The 23,859-nt window shown below is 36.7% G+C and overlaps 1 protein-coding gene across 1 annotated transcript in view; it reads left to right on the forward strand.

The window, feature by feature from the left end:
- Nucleotides 1-23,859, forward strand: part of LOC110465491 (glycogen debranching enzyme-like) — a 34,741-nt gene that overhangs the window by 8,674 nt on the left and 2,208 nt on the right. Inside the window, exons 6-27 of the mRNA XM_021521340.1 lie at nt 152-269; nt 2,302-2,511; nt 3,342-3,481; nt 5,285-5,472; nt 5,965-6,088; nt 9,417-9,580; nt 10,900-11,001; nt 11,366-11,518; nt 11,869-12,019; nt 12,703-12,928; nt 13,762-14,033; nt 14,512-14,645; nt 14,972-15,105; nt 15,410-15,591; nt 16,437-16,539; nt 17,060-17,285; nt 17,866-17,977; nt 18,522-18,657; nt 19,731-19,843; nt 19,991-20,202; nt 20,614-20,711; nt 23,605-23,692. Coding sequence (XP_021377015.1) covers nt 152-269; nt 2,302-2,511; nt 3,342-3,481; nt 5,285-5,472; nt 5,965-6,088; nt 9,417-9,580; nt 10,900-11,001; nt 11,366-11,518; nt 11,869-12,019; nt 12,703-12,928; nt 13,762-14,033; nt 14,512-14,645; nt 14,972-15,105; nt 15,410-15,591; nt 16,437-16,539; nt 17,060-17,285; nt 17,866-17,977; nt 18,522-18,657; nt 19,731-19,843; nt 19,991-20,202; nt 20,614-20,711; nt 23,605-23,692 — 3,386 coding nt within the window. The remainder of the gene's footprint in view (nt 1-151; nt 270-2,301; nt 2,512-3,341; nt 3,482-5,284; nt 5,473-5,964; nt 6,089-9,416; nt 9,581-10,899; nt 11,002-11,365; nt 11,519-11,868; nt 12,020-12,702; nt 12,929-13,761; nt 14,034-14,511; nt 14,646-14,971; nt 15,106-15,409; nt 15,592-16,436; nt 16,540-17,059; nt 17,286-17,865; nt 17,978-18,521; nt 18,658-19,730; nt 19,844-19,990; nt 20,203-20,613; nt 20,712-23,604; nt 23,693-23,859) is intronic.

The raw sequence follows: 23,859 nt of genomic DNA on the forward strand, positions 1-23,859 counted from the left end.
ACTAAAACACTTCCATGTTTATGTCAATCTTTAAGGAAAGCTGAGGAACAATACGGCAAAACATATTTAAAAATAGTTTCAGTTTAATTTTTCCTAGTTATGAAAGAATATATAAAATGTATTCATAAAAGTATGTTTGATCTCTGTGTAGAAGGAAAGGAGGTGATGACTTGTAAGCCCAAGCTAGAGATTATCCAGGATCCTGAATTCTGTCGACTTGGCTCTACTGTAGACATGAACACAGCCTTAAGGCTATACCACACCAGCAGGTCAGTGAAACCCTGTATCATAAACTACACATCAGCATAGTTAGTGTCATAAACTACATATCAGCATTATACACTGTTTCATGAACTACACATAAGCATAACGCACTGTATCATAAACTACACATCAGCATAATATACTGTTTCATGAACTACACATAAGCATAATATACTGTATCATGAACTACACATAAGCATAATTAGTGTGTCATAAACTACACATCAGCAAAGTTAGTGTGTCATAAACTACATATCAGCATAATATACTGTATCATAAACTACATATCAGCATAATTAGTGTCATAAACTACACATCAGCATAATTAGTGTCATAAACTACATATCAGCATAATTAGTGTCATAAACTACACATCAGCATAATTAGTGTGTCATAAACTACATATCAGNGTTTCATAAACTACATATCAGCATAACGCACTGTATCATAAACTACACATCGGCATAATACACTGTATCACAAACTACATATCAGCATAATATACTGTTTCATAAACTACACATCGGCATAATATACAGTTTCATAAACTACATATCAGCATAACGCACTGTATCATAAACTACACATCGGCATAATACACTGTATCACAAACTACATATCAGCATAAAGCACTGTATCATAAACTACATATCAGTATAACACACTGTATCATAAACTACATATCAGCATAATACACTGGATCCTAAACTACATATCAGCATAATACACTATCATAAACTACATATCAGCATAATACACTGGATCCTAAACTACATATCAGCATAATACACTGGATCCTAAACTACATATCAGCATAATACACTGGATCCTAAACTACATATCAGCATAATACACTGTATCATAAACTACATATCAGCATAATACACTGGATCCTAAACTACATATCAGCATAATACACTATCATAAACTACATATCAGCATAATACACTGTATCATAAACTACATATCAGCATAATACACTGTATCATAAACTACATCTCAGTATATTACACTGTATCATTAGTGTGACTCAGTGTATTATTAACTACAGGTCAATGTAGCCAATTGCATCATAAGCTCCATACATTTGTATCAGTAAATTCGGAGTGATACATGATGTTAAACGTACTGACGTCTGTGATATATGATGTTACAAGTGTAGGTGTTTGTGATATCAGATCATATCTGTGTAACTCAATGTATCATAAACTACAGGGGTACATGTCAGTGTAGTCACAGACATATTATGATAAACTACATGTCAGTGTATCCCTCTGTATATAAAACTAAAAATTAATGTAGCCTATTGTACAATATTCTCCATATCAGCCGAGTATATCAAATCTCATCGGTGTAGTCCAGAGTACATTGTACATATATATAAAAATCTACACATTAATGTAGCCTAGTGTATCATAAACTACATAATTATATAATCCCCACTTAGTGAGGGGCTATATAGTAATAGCTTTGTCAGTACTAGTGCATCTATCTGTGTGTGTTCGCATGTCTGTCTATGTAGTAAAAACCTTTATGTACAAGATATCTCACAAACTCCTCAACAAATTTTGTTTACCAGGTATATTTACACTATAGTATGGTAATATTGAGTTTTACACCTGATTTTTGGAGGTCATCAGTCAAGGTTAAGGGTCAAAGGTCATACGAAAAGATTACACTTTACCACTTTAGAAGTAAAAAGCTTGTATTCACAAATGAGCCAACTGATTAAAGATGATCTTGTACACCATTTCCTTATGAGTGGGGGAGGGGGGGCGGGGGGGAGGGCGAGGTGTAGGGTATATTTATGTGAGCCTCCATTCACTTTGTTTTAATTTTTTGTAAGAGTAGCCAAATGTATCATAAACTGACCACACAAAGCAGATAATATATCTACTTTTATTTTGTCCAATAACAAAGTAACGTATAGATAATAGCTATAAGAAAATACTGATACTGTACATTCTAATCTATGACATTTCGGAGGTGCTTATGTTAGAATTTAGAAAAGCCTATCAAAATACCTACCGTTTTCAGGCATGACGTCAGTGAAAATGAGAGAGTGGACGCTTGTTGTGCTGCACTTGAAAATAAATTGCATGAACTGAATGGTGAGAAGATGAGAGAAATGGAGGACCATATTAATGCCATTGTGAACAACTTCCTGGCCAATGCCAGGTGGAGATTTCTGGCTGGTGATGGCCCGAAGCTTGGAGCCGTTACGGAGAAGGAACCAATGATGCACAAGTAAGATACGACATTGGGTATAGTGTAATGGAGATTTTAGGAGTCACACAAACTTTAAACAGAGAACATATTTCTTACTATGAACAATTCTAGATAAAGTAATTCATATTGGTGTCTGTCTGTAGAGGCCCTGAGCGAAAGAACGAGTTGAGTCCTTGTAAAGTAATTCATATTGGTGTCTGTCTGTAGAGGCCCTGAGCGAAAGAACGAGTTGAGTCCTTGTAAAGTAGTTCATATTGGTGTCTGTCTGTAGAGGCCCTGAGCGAAAGAACGAATTGAGTCCTAGTAAAGTAATTCATATTGGTGTCTGAAGAGGCCCTGAGTAAAAGAACGAGTTGAGTCTTTGTAAAGTAATACTGTATAATTTGAAGTGTTCATTGTGTGTAAATGTTTGTTGTTTTTAAGGGTTATGGAACAACGCTAATAGATACATTAAAATTAGTCTGTATAATTTCAGCTACTGTTTGATTTACATGTGATCTCCATGAATTTTGTACCATGACATGATCTAAGTAGCTTCAAAAGATGAAAGAAAGAACTCATGATTTATAATGTTTTTTCCCCCTTAATTTTCAAGCAAAAACTGTCTGCTTTCTCTTGCCGAAATGCATATATGTGTATTATTTCTCCCAAAATGAAGGAAGAAAATCAGGAATATTTTCCCAATTTTTATGAAAAGGCAAAGTCTGCTTTAATATGCAGATGGAAAAAAAGGTTTTAAAATGTCATTTTATGAGTTCGAAATAGAAAATATTACATGTATTTACATTTGTTCATATTATGATGGTAAAATATGAAAAAACATTCATTTTCCTTACTATTGTTTTCAGTTACTTTATCCAGCCAGATTCCTACATAGCATCACTGGATAAAGAGAAGGCAAGGATAGATACTGATGCTGCCAAGCTCATAATGGCGTCCAATGGCTGGGTCATAGGTGATGACCCCCTGAGGAATTTTGCTGAGCCAGGTAGCCATTCCAAGCATTCCAACGTTACAATATTTTATCAAAGATTTGGCAAGTTTTACAGAACTGTTGAATCTGGAAGTAAAGATTCATTTCTAGTACATTGTACTTTAATTGTCTCTCCTTTCAGAGGACCATGTCGACGCCTATCACTGGTCTTATATCTAGGCCCCAGGACTTACACTGCCTAGTTAAATTTTCACCTTTCGACAGTAAAATCCATTTTTGCCCAATATTGAATTCTCCCTTCACATTTGATAATTCGCCCTCATTACGGAAAGAGAAAAAGGCGAAAATTAACTGCAGCGAAAATTTCCCGGTATACAGTATCACAGACAATGAAACATTTGAATGATGAATTCAAAAAACATCCTTATGAAATGAAATTAGGTGTTATCTGATGGTTTGATACCAATCAAAATATTCACAAGTACAATGAGAGGGTGTTACAAAATGAGTATAACAACCAACTTGTGACATCTTTTTCTTGAATTCTAGGAACCTATTGCTTCACTGAAATAAGATGCTTTAAACTGATATACTTTTTAAGTTTTTATTTTGTAAGTACATAACAATTTTGACATTTTGTAATACAGGTGACCATTGGGAAGTACAAAAAGGTTAGATATGAACGATATCTAGCTACTCAATATGTTATGTATTACACTGTCATCTTAAAGTTGTGTAGGATATTTATTTGATTATTTTTCCCCTGAATCTTACTGAATACAAATGTTATATTTCTACAAACGAACCTTTAAGTTTATATCCTTTTGTTTACTATATACCAGTATAGAATGTATTTCTTAAGATTTTTGTATTGTTATATACATGTATGTATGTATGTATTAAATGTAAAAGCATGCTACTTTAACACATTCACCCCTACAGTCACATTTGAACCTTACAGATCAAAGACTGGGCAAGTCCAGTTTAAGTATGTAGGGGTGAATGAGTTAAGCTATCTACTCTGCATTATTTCAATTACTAGTAAATAACAGCCAAAATTACAACAAAAGTTTCTGATATAGTTTTACAACTCAGCAAAGTCAATAGCCATGCATCTTAAGCAGTTTTCTTGCACAACATAACTTGCTGGATTTCCCAATTTTGGAGGAAGAGTCCCGATTTTTGTCTATAAATTTAGTATCTTCAACCAGTAAATTTGCTAAATTATTTCTTAGATTTGATGATTCCATCTGAAAGAACAACTAACACTAATGTCATGAGGTACATTGTACTATATTATCTCTCCTTTGGGCTTTCTGATCAATAATCAATAATGCCATTTTAAAATATTATTTTCCCAAGGGGGGGTATACCTACATTTAATTTATGCTTTTAATTTTGAACATGCAGAAATTACCAATAATATACTGATAATTTCAAAAGGTTGGCAACTTTTACACCCAGTTACTGAAATGCACCTATCAGAAAAACCAGGTCAATTGCATAATTTTAGGTGTTGATAGAAATTTTAATTAATTAATTTTCAGAATACATTTTTGGCTTGAATTGTATTTTAGATGTACATGTATTTCTAAATACACCAACAAGTATACTAATACACCAGCACTTACGTGAGTGGAGTGTATACGAAGCGAGCACTTGGCTAGCGAAGATGAGTTTGCCTATGATTAATTTTATTTTTCTTGGGAGGGGGAGTTCAGCTTGGTTGTTTTAAATATCATGAAGCATGTAAGGTATACACTACCTGAAAATCCAAGATAACAGAATCTAGTTAGTTTCATCTCCAGTTAACTCTAAACTATTAGTCCCTCATTTACACATGTACTTGTACTGCAGGCTCGAACATTTACCTGCGGCGGGAGTTGGTGGCCTGGGGTGACAGTGCCAAGCTGCGGTATGGGAAGAAGGAGTCTGACTGCCCATTCTTGTGGCAGTACATGAAAGAGTACACCGAGAGGACGGTGAAGATATTCCACGGTGTCCGACTGGACAACTGTCACAGCACGCCACTACACGTAGCTGAGGTACGCTAATGGTTCTATCTTGTCTTTGATTTATTTCTTCTATATACCAGGAGATGTTCACCCAGTCAAACTTTCGCCCTTTAATTGCCAGAATAATTCATATTCGCCCAGTGTTAATTTTGCCTTTCACATTTAATTTCTAGGCATGTGATGTTGTTAACTAAATATTTGCTGTATTGATAAATTCACCATAAGTACGGCAGGCAAAAAAGGTGAAAATTTAACTGCAGCAGAAATTTCCTGGTATACCGTGTTCTGTTCTGTCATCTTTTTGCCATTGTTATTTGGTGGTACAATTGTACCAACAAAAGTATAGTTTGCAGAATGGAATAATTTGAGTACACAGTTCAATCTGTATTTCATTCAATAGCATTAGCAATACTAACTTTTTTATTTTCACTGTTTTGTACTTTCTCTATCTGGAAGGTGAGTTTATGAAAGTTAAGCCTCAATAACTTATAACTAGTCATGATTCTTAAATATTTTCTACAGTACATGCTTGATGCTGCTAGGAAGATCCGGCCTGATCTGTATGTGGTAGCCGAGCTGTTCACTGGCAATGAGGGGCTGGATAACTATTTCCTTAACAAGCTCGGCATCAACTCCCTCATTAGAGGTAGGACTTGATACAATACCGTACTCGTTAATATCAAAATTCATGCTTTTCAAAGGAAAACTATGTTCTCAGTTACAGTGTAATATATAAGTGGACATTTTTGTTCAATAAATATTTTTGCTAGTTTCCTGTTTACTGACTTATAGTGCAAAAATAGACGCATAAATTAAAAAATGCAGCAGCATCATGAACACAAAAATGATTATGAACAGTGTTTACAGTATTGGACTACACACGTATATATAACCATTGTGTTAGAGATGTTAATGAAAAATACACTTCAGTAGGGAGTGCCAATTAACTTAAAAGATAAGGAGGATTTTCTGTAATTCATGCAGGTGTCCGAGAGGCCCTGAGTAAAAGAACTTGTTGAGTCCTAGTAAAGTAATTCACATTGGTGTCCGAGAGGCCCTGAGTAAAAGAACTTGTTGAGTCCTAGTAAAGTAATTCATATTGGTGTCCATGAGGCCCTGAGTAAAAGAACTTGTTGAGTCCTAGTAAAGTAATTCATATGGGTGTCCGAGAGGCCCTGAGTAAAAGAACTTGTTGAGTCCTAGTAAAGTAATTCATATTGGTGTCCGTGAGGCCCTGAGTCAATCTAATTAAAATTATATCTTCACATCGCTCCTGTTTACTGATATGTCGCGTTGAAGATCTAACAACATCCTGANCAAAGACTGGGCAAGTCCAGTTTAAGTATGTAGGGGTGAATGAGTTAAGCTATCTACTCTGCATTATTTCAATTACTAGTAAATAACAGCCAAAATTACAACAAAAGTTTCTGATATAGTTTTACAACTCAGCAAAGTCAATAGCCATGCATCTTAAGCAGTTTTCTTGCACAACATAACTTGCTGGATTTCCCAATTTTGGAGGAAGAGTCCCGATTTTTGTCTATAAATTTAGTATCTTCAACCAGTAAATTTGCTAAATTATTTCTTAGATTTGATGATTCCATCTGAAAGAACAACTAACACTAATGTCATGAGGTACATTGTACTATATTATCTCTCCTTTGGGCTTTCTGATCAATAATCAATAATGCCATTTTAAAATATTATTTTCCCAAGGGGGGGTATACCTACATTTAATTTATGCTTTTAATTTTGAACATGCAGAAATTACCAATAATATACTGATAATTTCAAAAGGTTGGCAACTTTTACACCCAGTTACTGAAATGCACCTATCAGAAAAACCAGGTCAATTGCATAATTTTAGGTGTTGATAGAAATTTTAATTAATTAATTTTCAGAATACATTTTTGGCTTGAATTGTATTTTAGATGTACATGTATTTCTAAATACACCAACAAGTATACTAATACACCAGCACCAAGTTTGCCTCATCTTCGCTAGCCAAGTGTTTGCTTCGTATATACTCCACTTATGTGAGTGGAGTGTATACGAAGCGAGCACTTGGCTAGCGAAGATGAGTTTGCCTATGATTAATTTTATTTTTCTTGGGAGGGGGAGTTCAGCTTGGTTGTTTTAAATATCATGAAGCATGTAAGGTATACACTACCTGAAAATCCAAGATAACAGAATCTAGTTAGTTTCATCTCCAGTTAACTCTAAACTATTAGTCCCTCATTTACACATGTACTTGTACTGCAGGCTCGAACATTTACCTGCGGCGGGAGTTGGTGGCCTGGGGTGACAGTGCCAAGCTGCGGTATGGGAAGAAGGAGTCGGACTGCCCATTCTTGTGGCAGTACATGAAAGAGTACACCGAGAGGACGGTGAAGATATTCCACGGTGTCCGACTGGACAACTGTCACAGCACGCCACTACACGTAGCTGAGGTACGCTAATGGTTCTATCTTGTCTTTGATTTATTTCTTCTATATACCAGGAAATGTTCACCCAGTCAAACTTTCGCCCTTTAATTGCCAGAATAATTCATATTCGCCTAGTGTTAATTTTGCCTTTCACATTTAATTTCTAGGCATGTGATGGTGTTAACTAAATATTTGCTGTATTGATAAATTCACCATAAGTACGGCAGGCAAAAAAGGTGAAAATTTAACTGCAGCAGAAATTTCCTGGTATACCGTGTTCTGTTCTGTCATCTTTTTGCCATTGTTATTTGGTGGTACAATTGTACCAACAAAAGTATAGTTTGCAGAATGGAATAATTTGAGTACACAGTTCAATCTGTATTTCATTCAATAGCATTAGCAATACTAACTTTTTTATTTTCACTGTTTTGTACTTTCTCTATCTTGAAGGTGAGTTTATGAAAGTTAAGCCTCGATAACTTATAACTAGTCATGATTCTTATATCTTTCCTACAGTACATGCTTGATGCTGCCAGGAAGATCCGGCCTGACCTGTATGTGGTAGCCGAGCTGTTTACTGGCAATGAGGGGCTGGATAACTACTTCCTCAACAAGCTCGGCATCAACTCCCTCATTAGAGGTAGGACTTGATACAATACCGTACTCGTTAATATCAAAATTCATGCTTTTCGAAGTAAAATTATGTTCCCAGTTACAGTGCAATACATAAGTGGACATTTTTGCTAGTTTCCTGTGTACTGACTTATAGTGCAAAAATAGACGCATAAATTAAAAATTGCAGCAGCATCATGAACACAAAAAATTCTATATTATGAACAGTGTTTACAGTATTGGACTATACACGTATATATAACCATTGTGTTAGAGACGTTAACGAAAAATACACTTCAGTAGGGAGTGCCAATTAACTTAAAAGATAAGGAGGATTTTCTGTAATTCATGCANAACACACTTGCTATGATAAAAGACCGAGAGGTGTCAAATGAGCATCGAAAATGGCGGCGCCCATGACACCACGCCGTGTCTATCTACAAGACAACGTTTGTACAATTTGTGGATTTTGCTTTGAAATAAGAGAGACTTCCTCTTCTGGTGATGTTGTCGTTTAAAAGTTTAACAACCTGAAACTAAAATTAACCAATGACAGGCTTCGCAATATTCAGACTATCACTTGACCAGACGAAAAATTGGATTTTTGGCTACGAGGTGTCTGCATTAAATGCTACAGGTCCTGCTTTCTGATTGGTTAAAAGAAAGAGTTATGTCGCGCTTTGATTGGCTTGTTATAAATACGATAATTCATTCATGTTGACCTCTGACGTGACCCTCTACGGGGTGTTGTTAGATCTTCAACGCGACATATCAGTAAACGGGAGCGATGTGAAGATATAATTTTAATCAGATTGGCCCTGAGTAAAAGAACTTGTTGAGTCCTAGTAAAGTGATTCATACGGGTGTCCGAGAGGCCCCGAGTAAAAGAACTTGTTGAGACCTAGTAAAGTAATTCATATTGGTGTCTGTTTGTAGAGGCCCTGAGTGCCAATACAGGTCGAGACTTAGGAGGACTGGTGTACAGGTACGGAGGTCAAGCTGTCGGCTCCTTCATACAGCCCAGGGTTCGCCCTATGATACCCACGGTGGCACATGCTCTCTTCTTTGACCAGACACATGACAACCAAGGTCCTGTTCAGGTGAGCACCTCTCAGCTTCGTTCCTACATGGATTTTGATGAAACTTCATAGATTGGTAAAGTATGAGAAAACCTCAAATTTTGTTTGTGTTCCAGGTGCCAAAGTCAAGATTATTATTTCTAGAGTTTTTTTGTCAAATAACAAATTGATACAATAATGTTTCGGAGGATATGTTCTCATCTTTACAAATTCAACTAAATGTCGACATTTGAATACAGGTATATGTGTTGGTAACTCCTATAAATCTTTGTATGTAATTTTCTGTGGCCAATATTACAGGTGTTACTTGTATTTATGGTGGAAACTGTGCTTTCTATATTGTTTTAATAAATGGAAAAAATATACAGACATATTATCAAAGGCTAGTGTGAGATGTAACAAGGTATTAACTTAAACACATATGAAGAGATTGGTGTCATTTGCAATGCTTCATTTGATACTGTTAACATTCTATGAAAAATAAGTTTAAATACCTGATTGGCAAAATATTGCATTTTGAAATAAGTTGCGAAAAATCTTCGAATCTATAGTTATACAGTGTACTGATTATAACTCTTACCAGTACATGTACAAATATTCAAAAGCTTTTGGGAAGGCAAATGTAATGTAGAAAGATCACATAGGTGTCAACCTCCGAGACCTCAATGAGGAAGATCCCCCTCATTCCACATTTCCAATGAGGAAGATCCCCCTCATTCCACATTTCCAATGAGGAAGATCCCCCTCATTCCACATTTCCAATGAGGAAGATCCCCCTCATTCCACATTTCCAATGAGGAAGATCCCCCTCATTCCACATTTCCAATGAGGAAGATCCCCCTCATTCCACATTTCCAATGAGGAAGATCCCCCTCATTCCACATTTCCAATGAGGAAGATCCCCCTCATTCCACATTTCCAATGAGGAAGATCCCCCTCATTCCACATTTCCAATGAGGAAGAAATTAGTGTATGAAACGCGACTGAACCTGCTTTGCTCAATTTAACTTCACCTTTTTATGTATCAAAATAACCCCAAAAACCATTGATTTGATTCAGACACACCTGTTATAGTCATTGCACCCACCCTGCAGTAAGGAGGAGATCATTTCACCACAGGATGTAGATTTTGAGTTTGCGTGAGTTTGGATGTGGAAGTTTAGAGGGAGATTGGTAAATTTTTCGTCAAAATGGGGAGGTCTCCCTCCTAATGAGATAGCTAGGTTTGACAGCTATGAGATCGATGTCTTAATTCCAGGGACTCCATGTGATCTTCACAATAGTACGATATGCAACATTTAATGTACATATTAACCTTTTTCCTTTATTTTTGACTACAGCTGAGATCAGCCTATGACCTGTTTCCCAATGCAGCTCTGGTCTCTATGGCATGCTGTGCTTCTGGAAGTAACCGTGGGTATGATCAGATCATTCCTCATCATGTGAGTTACATTGACGTTTTTGTAATGTTATAATTTACCAGACTTGGATTTTATTATGAAATCTTGATAGGAAAAATATCTTGCTGCATGATGATATTGTATCATTCAACTGAAACAAGAGTGTAAATTTTGAAAACAAAGAAATAATTTTGGTATTAAAAATATCTTATTCTAATATCAAATAATGACAATTATATTCATTGAATGATTTCTGATGCCAGTTGTTAAAAAGCTTGTGACAAACGATAATATTTGAAGTTTACTTTGTAAATCGTATATTAGATGAATATCCATGTAAGTTATATTTAGTTTGAAATTCTAAAATGTTCATCACCATCCCCTTTTTGTCACGTGTGTTTACCAGATCCATGTGGTTACGGAAGAGAGACTGTACACCTCCTGGAGTGACAGTCAGACTCCTAATCGTTCCCAAATCAATCAATTCTCCGGCATTACTGCAGGCAAGACTGTGCTCAACAGACTGCATGGAGAGCTGGGCAAGAGGGGATTCTCCGAGGTTAGCATGTTCGTGCAATGGAAAAAAATCCGTTAGAAAGTGCCAGAAGATTTATTTTGCTTGTTATACGAGTTATAAAAGCTATAGCAAAGTTGAAATTCAAATAATAATTGAATTTATATGGGATAATGATGTTTCTAATGTTGTGTACATCAATATAGAATATCTTGATCAACTTGTGTCTCAGAATTCATGGTTTATTAAGACAAAACTTAGAAAATACATAGTCATTTAGTAGACTCATGGACTTATTAATGATGTGCATTTTTATATACTGTATGCACTTACTACTGCCAGGAGTAACTTGCTAGGTATAATCGGCTGAGAATGAGCTTTGTTTGTATTTGTAGGTGTTTGTAGACCACGTACGGGATGATGTAATATCGATCACCAGACACAACCCCCACACCCATGACTCTGTCGTCCTGGTAGCTAGGACGGCTTTTCATCACCCAAATCAACCCCAGGACACCGGCTTCATTCCACCTGTCATCATTCAGGGTACATTGTACAGCATGATAAACACCCAAGTGTTTGTTCTAAAAATCAACTCCTAAAAGTTTAGATTCTTCATAGTAATTGAAAAATAGATTTGACTGCTGATTTGTATAACAATACGCTTTATTCAATGACAGGAAATATTCAATTCGGGAAAAGAAATTTTACAACTGACCTCAATAACAAACTCTTCGAAGCTGTGTTTCTTCTGTAAAGTATTCATAGAGTTGAGGGTCAGACTCAGCTTCAGTCATGGTCAGACCCAAAGTGTTTTCAATACATGACTTTTGACTCACCGCCACGAAGTGGAAGCGAGACCTCGGTGTTACTTTTCTGGCAATGGCGGCGGCGCGTCAACATTAATTTTTTGTGTTTAAGTTAGTTTCACTGAAAGTATAAGTGCTACATCAACCAAACTTGAACCATATATGCATCTGAGGTAGTACATCTCAGCCCATGCATCAAATGCTAGATGCGGCCTACCTTTCATGGTCCATTGACTTTGTCAGCATCTCCATCAACATGAAGTTTTTGTGTTTAAGTAAATATCTCTGATATGTGCATTGATGGTCAAAGAGGAGACACATCAATCCGAATGGCTTGTTATAATTTGATTAAATAAAATGTTAAATCATAACATGACAATACATCCATAAACTGTCAGTGAATGTTGGGTTCTGTTGCAGGCATTGTGACCCGGGTTCTGTTTGAGGGGCGACCGGTCCACACGGAGGAGTCGCAGTATAAGAAGGACAAGGACTACATCAATGGACTGCCTGACTACCTCCTGGAGCTAGAGAAAGACGTGGATGTAGGGGAGAGTCGCATGGCTAGGGTGGTCGTGTCCAACGACACCCCCACCTCCGAGGTTCATCTTCACATGTTCACACCCGGCAGTGTCATAGCATTCAGGTACCGTAGTATTTCTAATATTACAATTGTAAGATTTATCAAGTTAACATTTTTGTCAATTCTAAAAACTAGTACATTGTAAAAGATCATGTTAAAATTAAAAACTAAAAAACTTAATTCAATGTTTTACTATTTTTGATTAATGGTCCAGAGTTTAGATCAAGCAAGTGTACAACTTATCCTATACCAGTAGTTTGTCACGTTTTTAACCGGTTTCTGTATATTAAGTATGGCTGTTCAGGTTATATTGTCCAAGGTGTCTACTGCAGAGGTTAACATCAGAATAGAAGATAACATATCCATGGTATGTTGGCTAAGGTGTCTTATAAACCGAAACCTCAAAATAGAACATAGGTAAGATTTAACTGAAAACACAAGCATCATTTAGACAATATCGACTTAATCGGAGGTGAAAATCCGTGGGATTTTGCCTCACGCTGTGAGATCTGGCATGTAACCGACATCCAGGTCTTACACTCACCTCGCTTTCTGCACCCCTGGAATATGACATAGCGAAAATCGAAGGCTCAGTGTGCACCACCTTGTGGATGTGACAAGAAGACTAGTTTCATTGTTTGATGTACATCAAAAGAATCTTGCGGTAACGTAACACTAACATTGACTGTCTTTTAAAGTTGAGTGTCTCTTCTTTGTAATCTTCAAAAGACATGTATCAGTAAATTTTACCCGAGACCAATCAAATAGCTAGCCTTGTGCATTCGATTTTGCTATGACATATTCCAGGGGTGCAGAGAGCAAAAGTGAGCGTAACCCCTTGAGTATCTAGGATGCTGTATATATACAGGTTATTGACCTTGAATTTTTTATTTCAGGTGTGAATTTCCCAAACAGCCGAAAAATGCTATTCTAGAGATACGGCGTGGAATTGGTCAGTTTGGCTACCTGATGAGGTCCTACAGCGGCCGGACTATGTTTGATGAGACGTGGGACAAGTCCAACTTCCAGGCGATTGTTGGACAATTGACCTTGTCTGACCTCAACAGAGTGCTCTACCGATGTGACCCTGAGGAGAAGGATGATGGGAAGGGCTTTGGAGCCTATGACATTCCACAATGTGGGCCTATGGTGTACTGTGGTCTGAGAGGTGAGGACAAACCTAATGGGGAAACAGGGTTACAAATTGAATCAAGAATAGAATATTTTCAATTTATCTATTTCCCTACTGTTGCTACATTGTAAAAGAAAGTTGTTCATCCACCCTTTTTTGTTTGGAGTAAATCAAATCAGACTTGGAAGAAGGTCTGGCAAGCCATGGCCAAAGTCTTCCTGAAAATATTAACAGACCACCAGGTCAATTCCTATATCGGCTATTTAAGATATGAATATATAGGAGGGCAAGAAGACGTTTTTTATTGAAAATATATGTGTGGGTATATGCGTGGTACATGTAATTGTGGGTTGTGGCAGTGGATGTCACAAAAATAGGTCATCCTTGCCCTCCTACATGATATAACCAGACAAAATGGCCGAACTGTTCTGTCTTCTAAAAAAAGCTTTGTGTCGGTACAGTTTGTCTTTTATAATATGTGTTTGATTTAAATCTGACTCGATTATGATGTCAGGTTTGATGGCTGTGCTGTCTTCCATACGCTCAAAGAACGATCTTGGTCATCCTCTGTGTAACAACCTTCGTGATGGGGACTGGCTCCCTAGCTACGTGGCCAGCAGACTCCTTGTTCACGAGAGTACGCAGGATGTAAGTGTTCCTTCACTTAGTCATTAACTAGTTCATATTTCTGGCAAGTTTTACACAATACCTCCTATCAACATGTACCAAGTGAGTTCTACAAACTCTGAAAGCAATGCTTGTCACACCTTTTGTTACAGTATTATAGTTACCAATAATACTTTTTCTATAAGAGGCATTTTTAGAATTTTTAGCCACCCTTTTTTTTTTTTTTTTTTATTACAACAGAAAGAGTAATCTGACATGTTTAAAGATAATGATTGCAGACATTTGAACTAAATATTTGATATATTTGTTCCCAATATTAAAGATAATTCAGCTGTATTGTATTCCAGCTTGGTAACTGGTTCATGGGAATATTCCACCACCTCAGTGAGATTCCTCGCTTTCTTGTTCCGTGTTATTTTGATGCAGTGATCACAGGAGCGTATGTTGTCCTGCGGGATCTCGCTATCAAGCTGATGTCTGAGTAAGTCGCTGTAATACAGTATTCATGTTACAGTAGTTACCTATCATACTTAGGTACAGTTTAACAGAAACTATATATCGTATTGTATCATATCATTTCGTGATACTTCCTTCTGTGTATCGTATCAAATTGTTTTGTTTCCCTGTATCGTGATACACTAACAGTACTGAAATTATCAATCAATTTTTATTTTCAATTCTTCAGTACTAAAGATGTGGCCCACTGTAGGGTCATACCCAAATATACTAAATGTCAAACAAAAATATATGCAATATTTGTTAAAATGTCATTTGTATTTTTGCAGTTTCGTCAAGGATGGGTCTACATTTGTTCAAGCTGTGGCCTTAGGGTCGATCCAGTTTTGTGGATTTGTCCAGACAGCCAAGTTACCTCCCTTGTCACCAAATTTGGCAGACCCAGTACCACCTAGTTACTTTGACAAAGATACCAACAAAACAATACAAACGACTCTGTCACTTGCTGCAGGTAAACATCTCAATATTTATATACCAACATCTTGTCACTTGCTGCAGTAAACATCTCAATATTTATATACCAACACCTTGTCACTTGCTGCAGTAAACATCTCATTATGTATATACCAACACCTTGTCACTTGCTGCAGGTAAACATCTCAATGTTCATATACCAACACCTTGTCTCTTGCTGCAGGTAAACATGTCAATGTTCATATACCAACACCTTGTAACTTGCTGCAGGTAAACATCTCAATATTTATATATAAACACCTTGTCACTTGCTGCAGGTAAACATCTCAATGTTCATATACCAACTCCTTGTCACTTGCTGCAGGTAAACATCTCATTGTGTATGTACTAACACCTTGTCACTTGCTGCAGGTAAACATCTCATTGTGTATATACCAACACCTTGTCATTTGCTGCAGGTAAACATCTCATTGTGTATAAACCAACACCTTGTCACTTGCTGCAGGTAAACATCTCATTGTGTATGTACTAACACCTTGTCACTTGCTGCAGGTAAACATCTCAATATTCATATACCAACACATTGTCACTTGCTGTAGGTAAACATCTCAATGTTTATATACCATAACCCGTTTTACAGACATCTGTCACAATATACAGTAGCTTGTAAATAAAATGAATACATTGTAGATTAATCTGTTTAGATTATGTGTCTTTCTGTAGATGGCTATTTTTGCTGTAGATAGATATTTCTTGTATGTATCACTGTTGAGAAATTCAACACAAAAAGAAAGAGAACTGTATCACATATTTAGAGCTTCACAATGTGATTATGGTCGTGGAAATTTATTGAAGATTTCAGATTTCTGGTATTGTTTACAGGGTTTTCTCACTTCGCTAGTGGCTACATGAGGAACTGGGGAAGAGACACGTTCATAGCTTTACGGGGCCTGCTACTGCTGACTGGTAGATACACCGAGGCAAGGTACACATTGTTACTGGTAGTTACACCGAGGCAAGGTACACATTGTTACTGGTAGATACACCGAGGCAAGGTACACATTGTTTCTTGGGTATCATGCAGTCAAACTCTCCATGGAGACTGCTTGGTTGTAATGGCTTCCTGTCTACAGTGACCAGTTAAAGATATCTCTCAACCATGTCTACAAAACCCCCTTAAACGTTAGGCCGTTATAATGGCTTCCTGTCTATAGTGACCAGTTAAAGATATCTCTCAGACATGTCCACAAAACCCCCTTTATTGTTAGACAACTTTATTGTTAGACAACTTTATTGTAAGACAACTTTATTGTTAGTCAACTTTATTGTTAGACAACTTTATTGTAAGACAACTTTATTGTTAGACAAATTTGTGATCAACATATATGTGAGATTTATTTTTAGAATTTAAGGTTTAATTATATGCTATACATGTATATCCTGAGTATCAAGTGGTCAAGAACTTTTCCCTTGATTGAACAATTTTTTTTTTTTTTCATGTACAGGTACATAATTCTCTCATTTGGTGGCTGCTTGCGTCATGGCCTCATTCCAAACCTTCTAAATGAGGGGAGTGGTGCACGGTATAACTGCCGGGATGCTGTGTGGTGGTGGCTACAGTCCATCCAGGATTACTGTACCCTCGTCAAGGGAGGCCACTCCATCTTACAGGACAAGGTATCGCGGTTGTACCCCACGGATGACTCACCTTGTCAACAGCCAGGAACGTATGTAAGTACTACAATTGTCTAGATAGAACTAATTTTCATAACCGCGGAGCTTTTACCTAAACCTGTTGCTTTCACAATAAAATTTTAAATCTTGGCTTTATATTTTATGTAACTTTTATACAAAATTTTATTCAGAAAGCTGGTTTATTAATCCTTTAAGTATTTACATAAAAGGGATTTCAAAGGGTCAAGATTTATTGAAGAAAAAAAAATCATCTATGAAAATTATCTAACATAGTTTTTATTTGACTACATATAATTATTGAGGGAAAAACAGTGACCGTTTATTTCCCTTCTTGGTAATTGAAAGTTTTGATGGCTGTTTCATATGAATTAAGAAGTTGAATCTTCATAAAGCTCTGTCACTTAACTACGTCATTTAGAGTTTCTCATCTGATAAGATATTATTAAGCACATCAAATAAAAGTAGCCTTTATTACAAAAACCCATACCATTTAGTACGATTACAGCAAGGTGTCCTTTAATGTGAATTCAATGGCAGTTCTTGTCATATCTGTATATTCATATTGGAAGTGAAAACACATGATAACATCCTACTACCTTTTTCTACTGCATCACAGGACCAAAGCCTATGTGATGTGATACAAGAAGCTCTCCAACGACATGCCGAGGGGCTAAAATACCGCGAGAGGAATGCAGGGAAAAGCATAGACGAGAACATGTCTGATGAAGGTTTCTTATCAAAGTTTAATTTCCTTCTGTAATTTCAACTTAAAAATATTTAAGCCTACATAACAAGCAATTACAATTATAAATTAATACTGTAACTTTTGAAATTGTATACCGGAACATTTTTGCCTGTCAAAATTTTGCCGTTTGCCGGTAAAATCCATATTGATCATTCGCCAAGTTTTAATTTCGCCCTTCATATCAATTACTATGTTTATCATGTTGTTTACTTATATTTGCTGAAAAGATAAATTCATCCTCATTACAGAAGGCGAAAATTAAACTGTAGTAAACATTTCCCAGTATAAAGTATAAAGTATCAGGTTATTAGTTATTAATTAAGACTTGAATTAATTGAGGTGACATCTGATCTAGATTCACATAAAAATGATTCTAAAATTGATACTTCAGTTAATGACTAAAAGAAGATTCTTTAGGTTATCTTAACCTGTTAGAGACGATTCATTAATACCTTGTTTGCTTGACTGCGGAATGTTGAGGAGTGCAATAATATTCGTTGAACGCCAATTCTATTTACATTGTCTAGGTTTCGATAATGAGATCGGAGTGAAGTGGGACGAAGGTTTTGTATTTGGTGGCAATGAGTGGAACTGTGGTACATGGATGGATAAAATGGGAGGATCTGACAAGGCAGGCAACCGGGGCAAGCCAGCCACACCCAGGTATGTTAATTATAATGGTGACTGAACACCCAGGTATGTTAATTATAATGGAGACTCTGAACACCCAGGTATGTTAATTAAAATGGAGACTCTGAACATCTAGGTATGTTAATTAAAATGGAGACTGAACACCTAGGTATGATAAAATGGAGACTGAACACCTAGGTATGTTAATTATAATGGTGACTCTGAACATCTAGGTATGTTAATTATAATGGTGACTGAACACCCAGGTATGTTAATTAAAATGGAGACTCTGAACACCTAGGTATGATAAAATGGAGACTGAAAACCTAGGTATGTTAAAATGGAGACTCTGAACCCCTAGGTATGATAAAATGGAGACTGAACACCTAGGTATGTTAAAATGCAGACTCTGAACACCTAGGTATGTTACAATGGAGACTCTGAACCCCTAGATACTTGGCCTGGCCTAGATGTTCCAGTATGTGTCCATGTAAAGTATAATTATGGACTATTTGATTTTTGTTTTTATTCACCGTCAACACATTGCATTTGTTTGGGTGGGAGATCATTTTCCATGTATTTTCCCAGAGCGCTAGTTTGTCAAGATCTTTTTGAAGTGTTTCAGCATCAGTGTTTGACTTGATAACTAGATATGCAATAGTGGTAGGTCTGTGTAAATCATACTGTTCTGGTTTACAGGAGTTGGTCGGCTGTGAAGTTGGTAGGTCTGTGTAAATCATACTATTTCGGTTTACAGGAGTGGGTCGGCTGTGGAGTTGGTAGGTCTGTGTAAATCATTCTATTTCGGTTTATAGGTGTGGGTCGGCTGTGGAGTTGGTAGGTCTGTGTAAATCATACTGTTCTGGTTTACAGGAGTGGGTCGGCTGTGGAGTTGGTAGGTCTGTGTAAATCATACTATTTTAGTTTACTGGAGTGGGTCAGCTTTGGAGTTGGTAGGTCTGTGTAAATCATACAATTTTGGTTTACAGGAGTGAGTCGGCTGTGGAGTTGGTAGGTCTGTGTAAATCATACTATTTTGGTTTACAGGAGTGGGTTGGTTGTTGTGTTAATGGGTGTTGTATAAATCATACTATTTCGGTTTACAGGTGTGGGTCGGCTGTGGAGTTGGTAGGTCTGTGTAAATCAGCTGTACGTTGGCTTGCTGAGATGCACACGCAGGGATTCTATCCATACGACTCGGTCAACGCGATCGTAAATTGTAAGTTAATTTGATTGCATGCATTTCGCGAATGAACTGTAAATTTATTGAAACAGGATTACTAGTTATAATGGATTTATACTGAAACACATGAAAAAACAGACTAGAGAAAAATAAAAGTGTATTGATGCAAAATTGTTGTTGTAGGTCAGATGAAGAAAGTAACATTCAAGGAGTGGGACAGTAAAATACAGGCCAATTTTGAGAAACGTTTTTGGATCAACTCGACTCCCATTCCAGAAAATGAGCCTCATCCTGAACTGATCAACAGGAGAGGCATGTACAAAGACTCCTACCTTTCCAAACCCTTCTGGACCGACTTTCAACTCAGACCAAACTTTCCAGTGGCCATGGTTGTTGTAAGTAAAGGATGTTTATATTGTGAGATTATGCAACCAAGAGTATTTTTATGTGGGAGCTTACACAGTTGCCAGTTTTGTTGCACAAGTTATTTATGGAGATAAGATATCTGGCATTTCTCTTTGAGATCGACAAAAATGGTTCAGGTCACGCTCTTTTTCTTTAACAATGATTTGAATTACAGTCCTGTTGGATTTGGAATCAAAGGACAATGTTGAAAATGTAACAAATTCAAGGGTGATACTGTGTACTTTGTATGTCAAATCAAACAGAACCCTGTTTGTAGAAATTTAATATAATTGGTCTCTCCTGAGTACCTCTTCTATACACATATAGGTGTATAAAACTACAAATTAACACATATTGTGAGATACATAAACAATTGTCTACATATTGATTTGTGTGTACAGGCCCCGGAACTGTTTACTCCTGAGAACGCGTGGACCGCTCTACTGGAGGCCGATGATGTACTGGTCGGCCCTCTTGGTATGAAGACACTGGACCCAAGGTAGGACACAGTAATGTTTGGTCAACCTGTTCAGTTGTAGATGTAGATGTCCCATTAGATGTCCCTTTCTTGACCTCATATTTGATAGGTGTCTTTTTACTTGTATTATGAAATAGGACCTGCAGCTATTAGTATACAGTTATTGAATGGTTTTCGCCTTGGGAAAAGAGTTAGTGTCAAGGGGGACAATAAAAATGCTATTTCCCGAAAAACCCATACAATTACTGTTTGATTATACCAACAACAAAATTGTTTTATTTTTCTTTACTGGTTGTTTCGTAAAGTAAGTCTGCTTCGTCTGGGTCTCGGAAACGCTTACAGACTTTATCATATTGTATGAGATGGAAGTAGAGATGTTCAGAAGGAACATGAACGAACGAAGCCAAAAATTCCGTGAAAAATTTGAATGCAGGTTAAATAGCTCATTCCTGGAAAATAGCTCTAATGACTATTTACCTAGTAAATAGTTTCTTGAAAGAGGTTATTTTGAATAGCATTTCTATTTTCTACTTTTATATAGTGTAAAAATGAAGAAAGGTTTAATAATCCTATGTATCCTATAGAAATTTCTCATAAAAAGCCCACAAGAGCTGTGGTTTGAAGTTAATATACCATTTATAAACAACCATAACAATATGATACAGTTTAATAAATGCTATTTATTAACTGTAGAGCTCGAGGTATGCAATGTTATCATGACCAACATTGTTGTATATGTTTTATAAATCAGCATACACATGTTTATACATATAACAGAAGAAATCAACAATACACAAATATATACATTTCATGATGATCTACATTTAGGTTTGGCCTTGGAGGCTATATCATACTACACATATATAAGCTATGGAAATCTCACGGATTACTGAAGTTATCCTACCAGGAGTGAACTGTCGCCCCTTGTCCAAGGATAACTGCCGATATATCCCCCCAGGAGCGAAACGGTCGCCCCTGGTCCCAACGGCTGGATGAGATTTCCCATTATCAAAAACGGACCCTAATGAGAGGACATTCTGACAATCCTGGATCCAGACATGATGAGTAGCTCATATACCTGGATCCCATGAGAGGATATCTGATCAGGAATTTCCTGGGTCCGCATGATGTCTAGGTCTAATTTCCTGGATATAGATCCCATGAGAGGATATTTCCTGAATCCTGGATTGGCCACATGGGCCCCGTTAGCCCAAGTTTGTACCAATCCCATGAGAGGATTCATCATTGTTGGAAATTCCTGGATCTATAGGATACCTAATTATAACTTATAGGCACCTTATTATGTAGGTATAACTGTATATTAACATGGGGGCTGAACACAACAACATATGTGTTGTGTACCTCCTGCCCCTGTCATAGTCTATACCTCTGATCTGATTCCCTATATCCCTACCATGATATAGCCCCAGTACTATTACATTTGAATAAATATACAAGTACATGTTCATCTGTATTTGACTTCACTCTATGTGACTTGTGTCTGCTCTGTCATCATTCAATAAATGTACATGTAACAACACAAATTGTTCCGATTACTTATGCTTCTGTATTCCTTTGGTATACTTGTAGATGTATTTAAATAATGTACTCAAGAAACTGATGCTGCAGTATACATGTATACACTAATAATTATAAGGTGGAGGTTGGGGTGGATGGCGGTAAGCTGATGTAAAAAATTTCGTCCGGCTGCTCCGATAGTTTGTTAAAACAGTGCGGGGTGACGCTGACCTTTGTTGGTCATCTCATTAATTATGTATGGCTACACCGCTTGACCAATGATAATTAACCTTGACCTGCCTAGTGATAACTTAAGCCAATCAGCATCCTCCCTAATCTAATTGTTACCATATTATCACGTGTAAGAAGAGTGTAGGAGACTGTTGAGCTATGTTCTTTGTTCTGTATCTATAAATATAACATGACAGCATTACGTATACCTAAATGTTGGTACACATGATGGTACTACTACAATATATATATATATGATAGTTATCCACATGTATCTCTATATACATGTATATATATAGCTAAAAAACATAAATAATTAGAAATCAACAATGTTGCACATGACATATAAACAAATGGCTGTTTACAAACAAAGTTTATTATAAATAATAAACTACAAGTCATTTTGAAGTCAGATGGTATACCAGAAGTCAGTTGGTATACCAGAAGTTGGTTGGTATACCAGAGGTCAATTGGAAGTCAGTTGGTATACCAGAATTCAGTTGGTATACCAAAAGACAGTTGGAAGTCAGTTGGTATACCAGAAGTCGGTTGGTATACCAGAAATTGGTTGGTATACCAGAAGTCAGTTGGTATATCAGAAGTTGGTTGGTATACCAGAAGTCGGTTCGTATACCAGATGTCAATTGGTGTACTAGAAGTCAATTGGTATACCAGAATTCAGTTGGTATACCAGAAGTCGGTTGGTATGCCAGATGTCAATTGGTGTACCAGAAGTCAATTGGTATGACAGAAATCAATTGATATGACAGAAGTCAATTGGAAGTCAGATGGTTTACCAGAAGTCAATTGGTATACCAGAAGTGAATTGGTATGACAGAAGTCAATTGATATACCAGAAGTCAGTTGGTAGTCAGTTGGTTCACTAGAAGTCAATTGGTATACCAGATGTCAACTTCTGGTCTTCTTAGTAGAAAGCGGATGGCTGAACGACTGAACTAATCCACACATTATATGACTTCCTTGTACCTTTTCATACACAACTGAGTCATTTAAAATACCTTTGATTTGCAAAACTATTATTTTTTCTTTTCTTTATCAGCTTGTTATACTCTTGAACTCTTGGGGAACATGTTGAATCTTGAAAAGTAATTGCATGTATATTGGAGAGATATGTAGTAAGTTTTGCTTGTTTGTGACTGTTTAGTGACTGGAGCTATATTGGGGACTACGATAACTCCAATGATTCCTCCGATCCAAAGGTGGCACATGGCTTTAACTACCACCAGGGGCCGGTATGTACACTAGTCAGTTACGATAAATCACCACTAACACGAAGATGTAGGGTCCAGATCATTAGTTCCAGGAATAATTGGTATCCAACAAGTTTGAAGTTGGTCAGATTTTAAAACTTTTACTGTTGCTTGTTACTTTTGTACTTTTCAATGCATATTGCACTAAT

Source organism: Mizuhopecten yessoensis, unplaced genomic scaffold (genome assembly GCF_002113885.1).
Source record: "Mizuhopecten yessoensis strain PY_sf001 unplaced genomic scaffold, ASM211388v2 scaffold11083, whole genome shotgun sequence".
Classification (NCBI taxonomy): domain Eukaryota; kingdom Metazoa; phylum Mollusca; class Bivalvia; order Pectinida; family Pectinidae; genus Mizuhopecten; species Mizuhopecten yessoensis.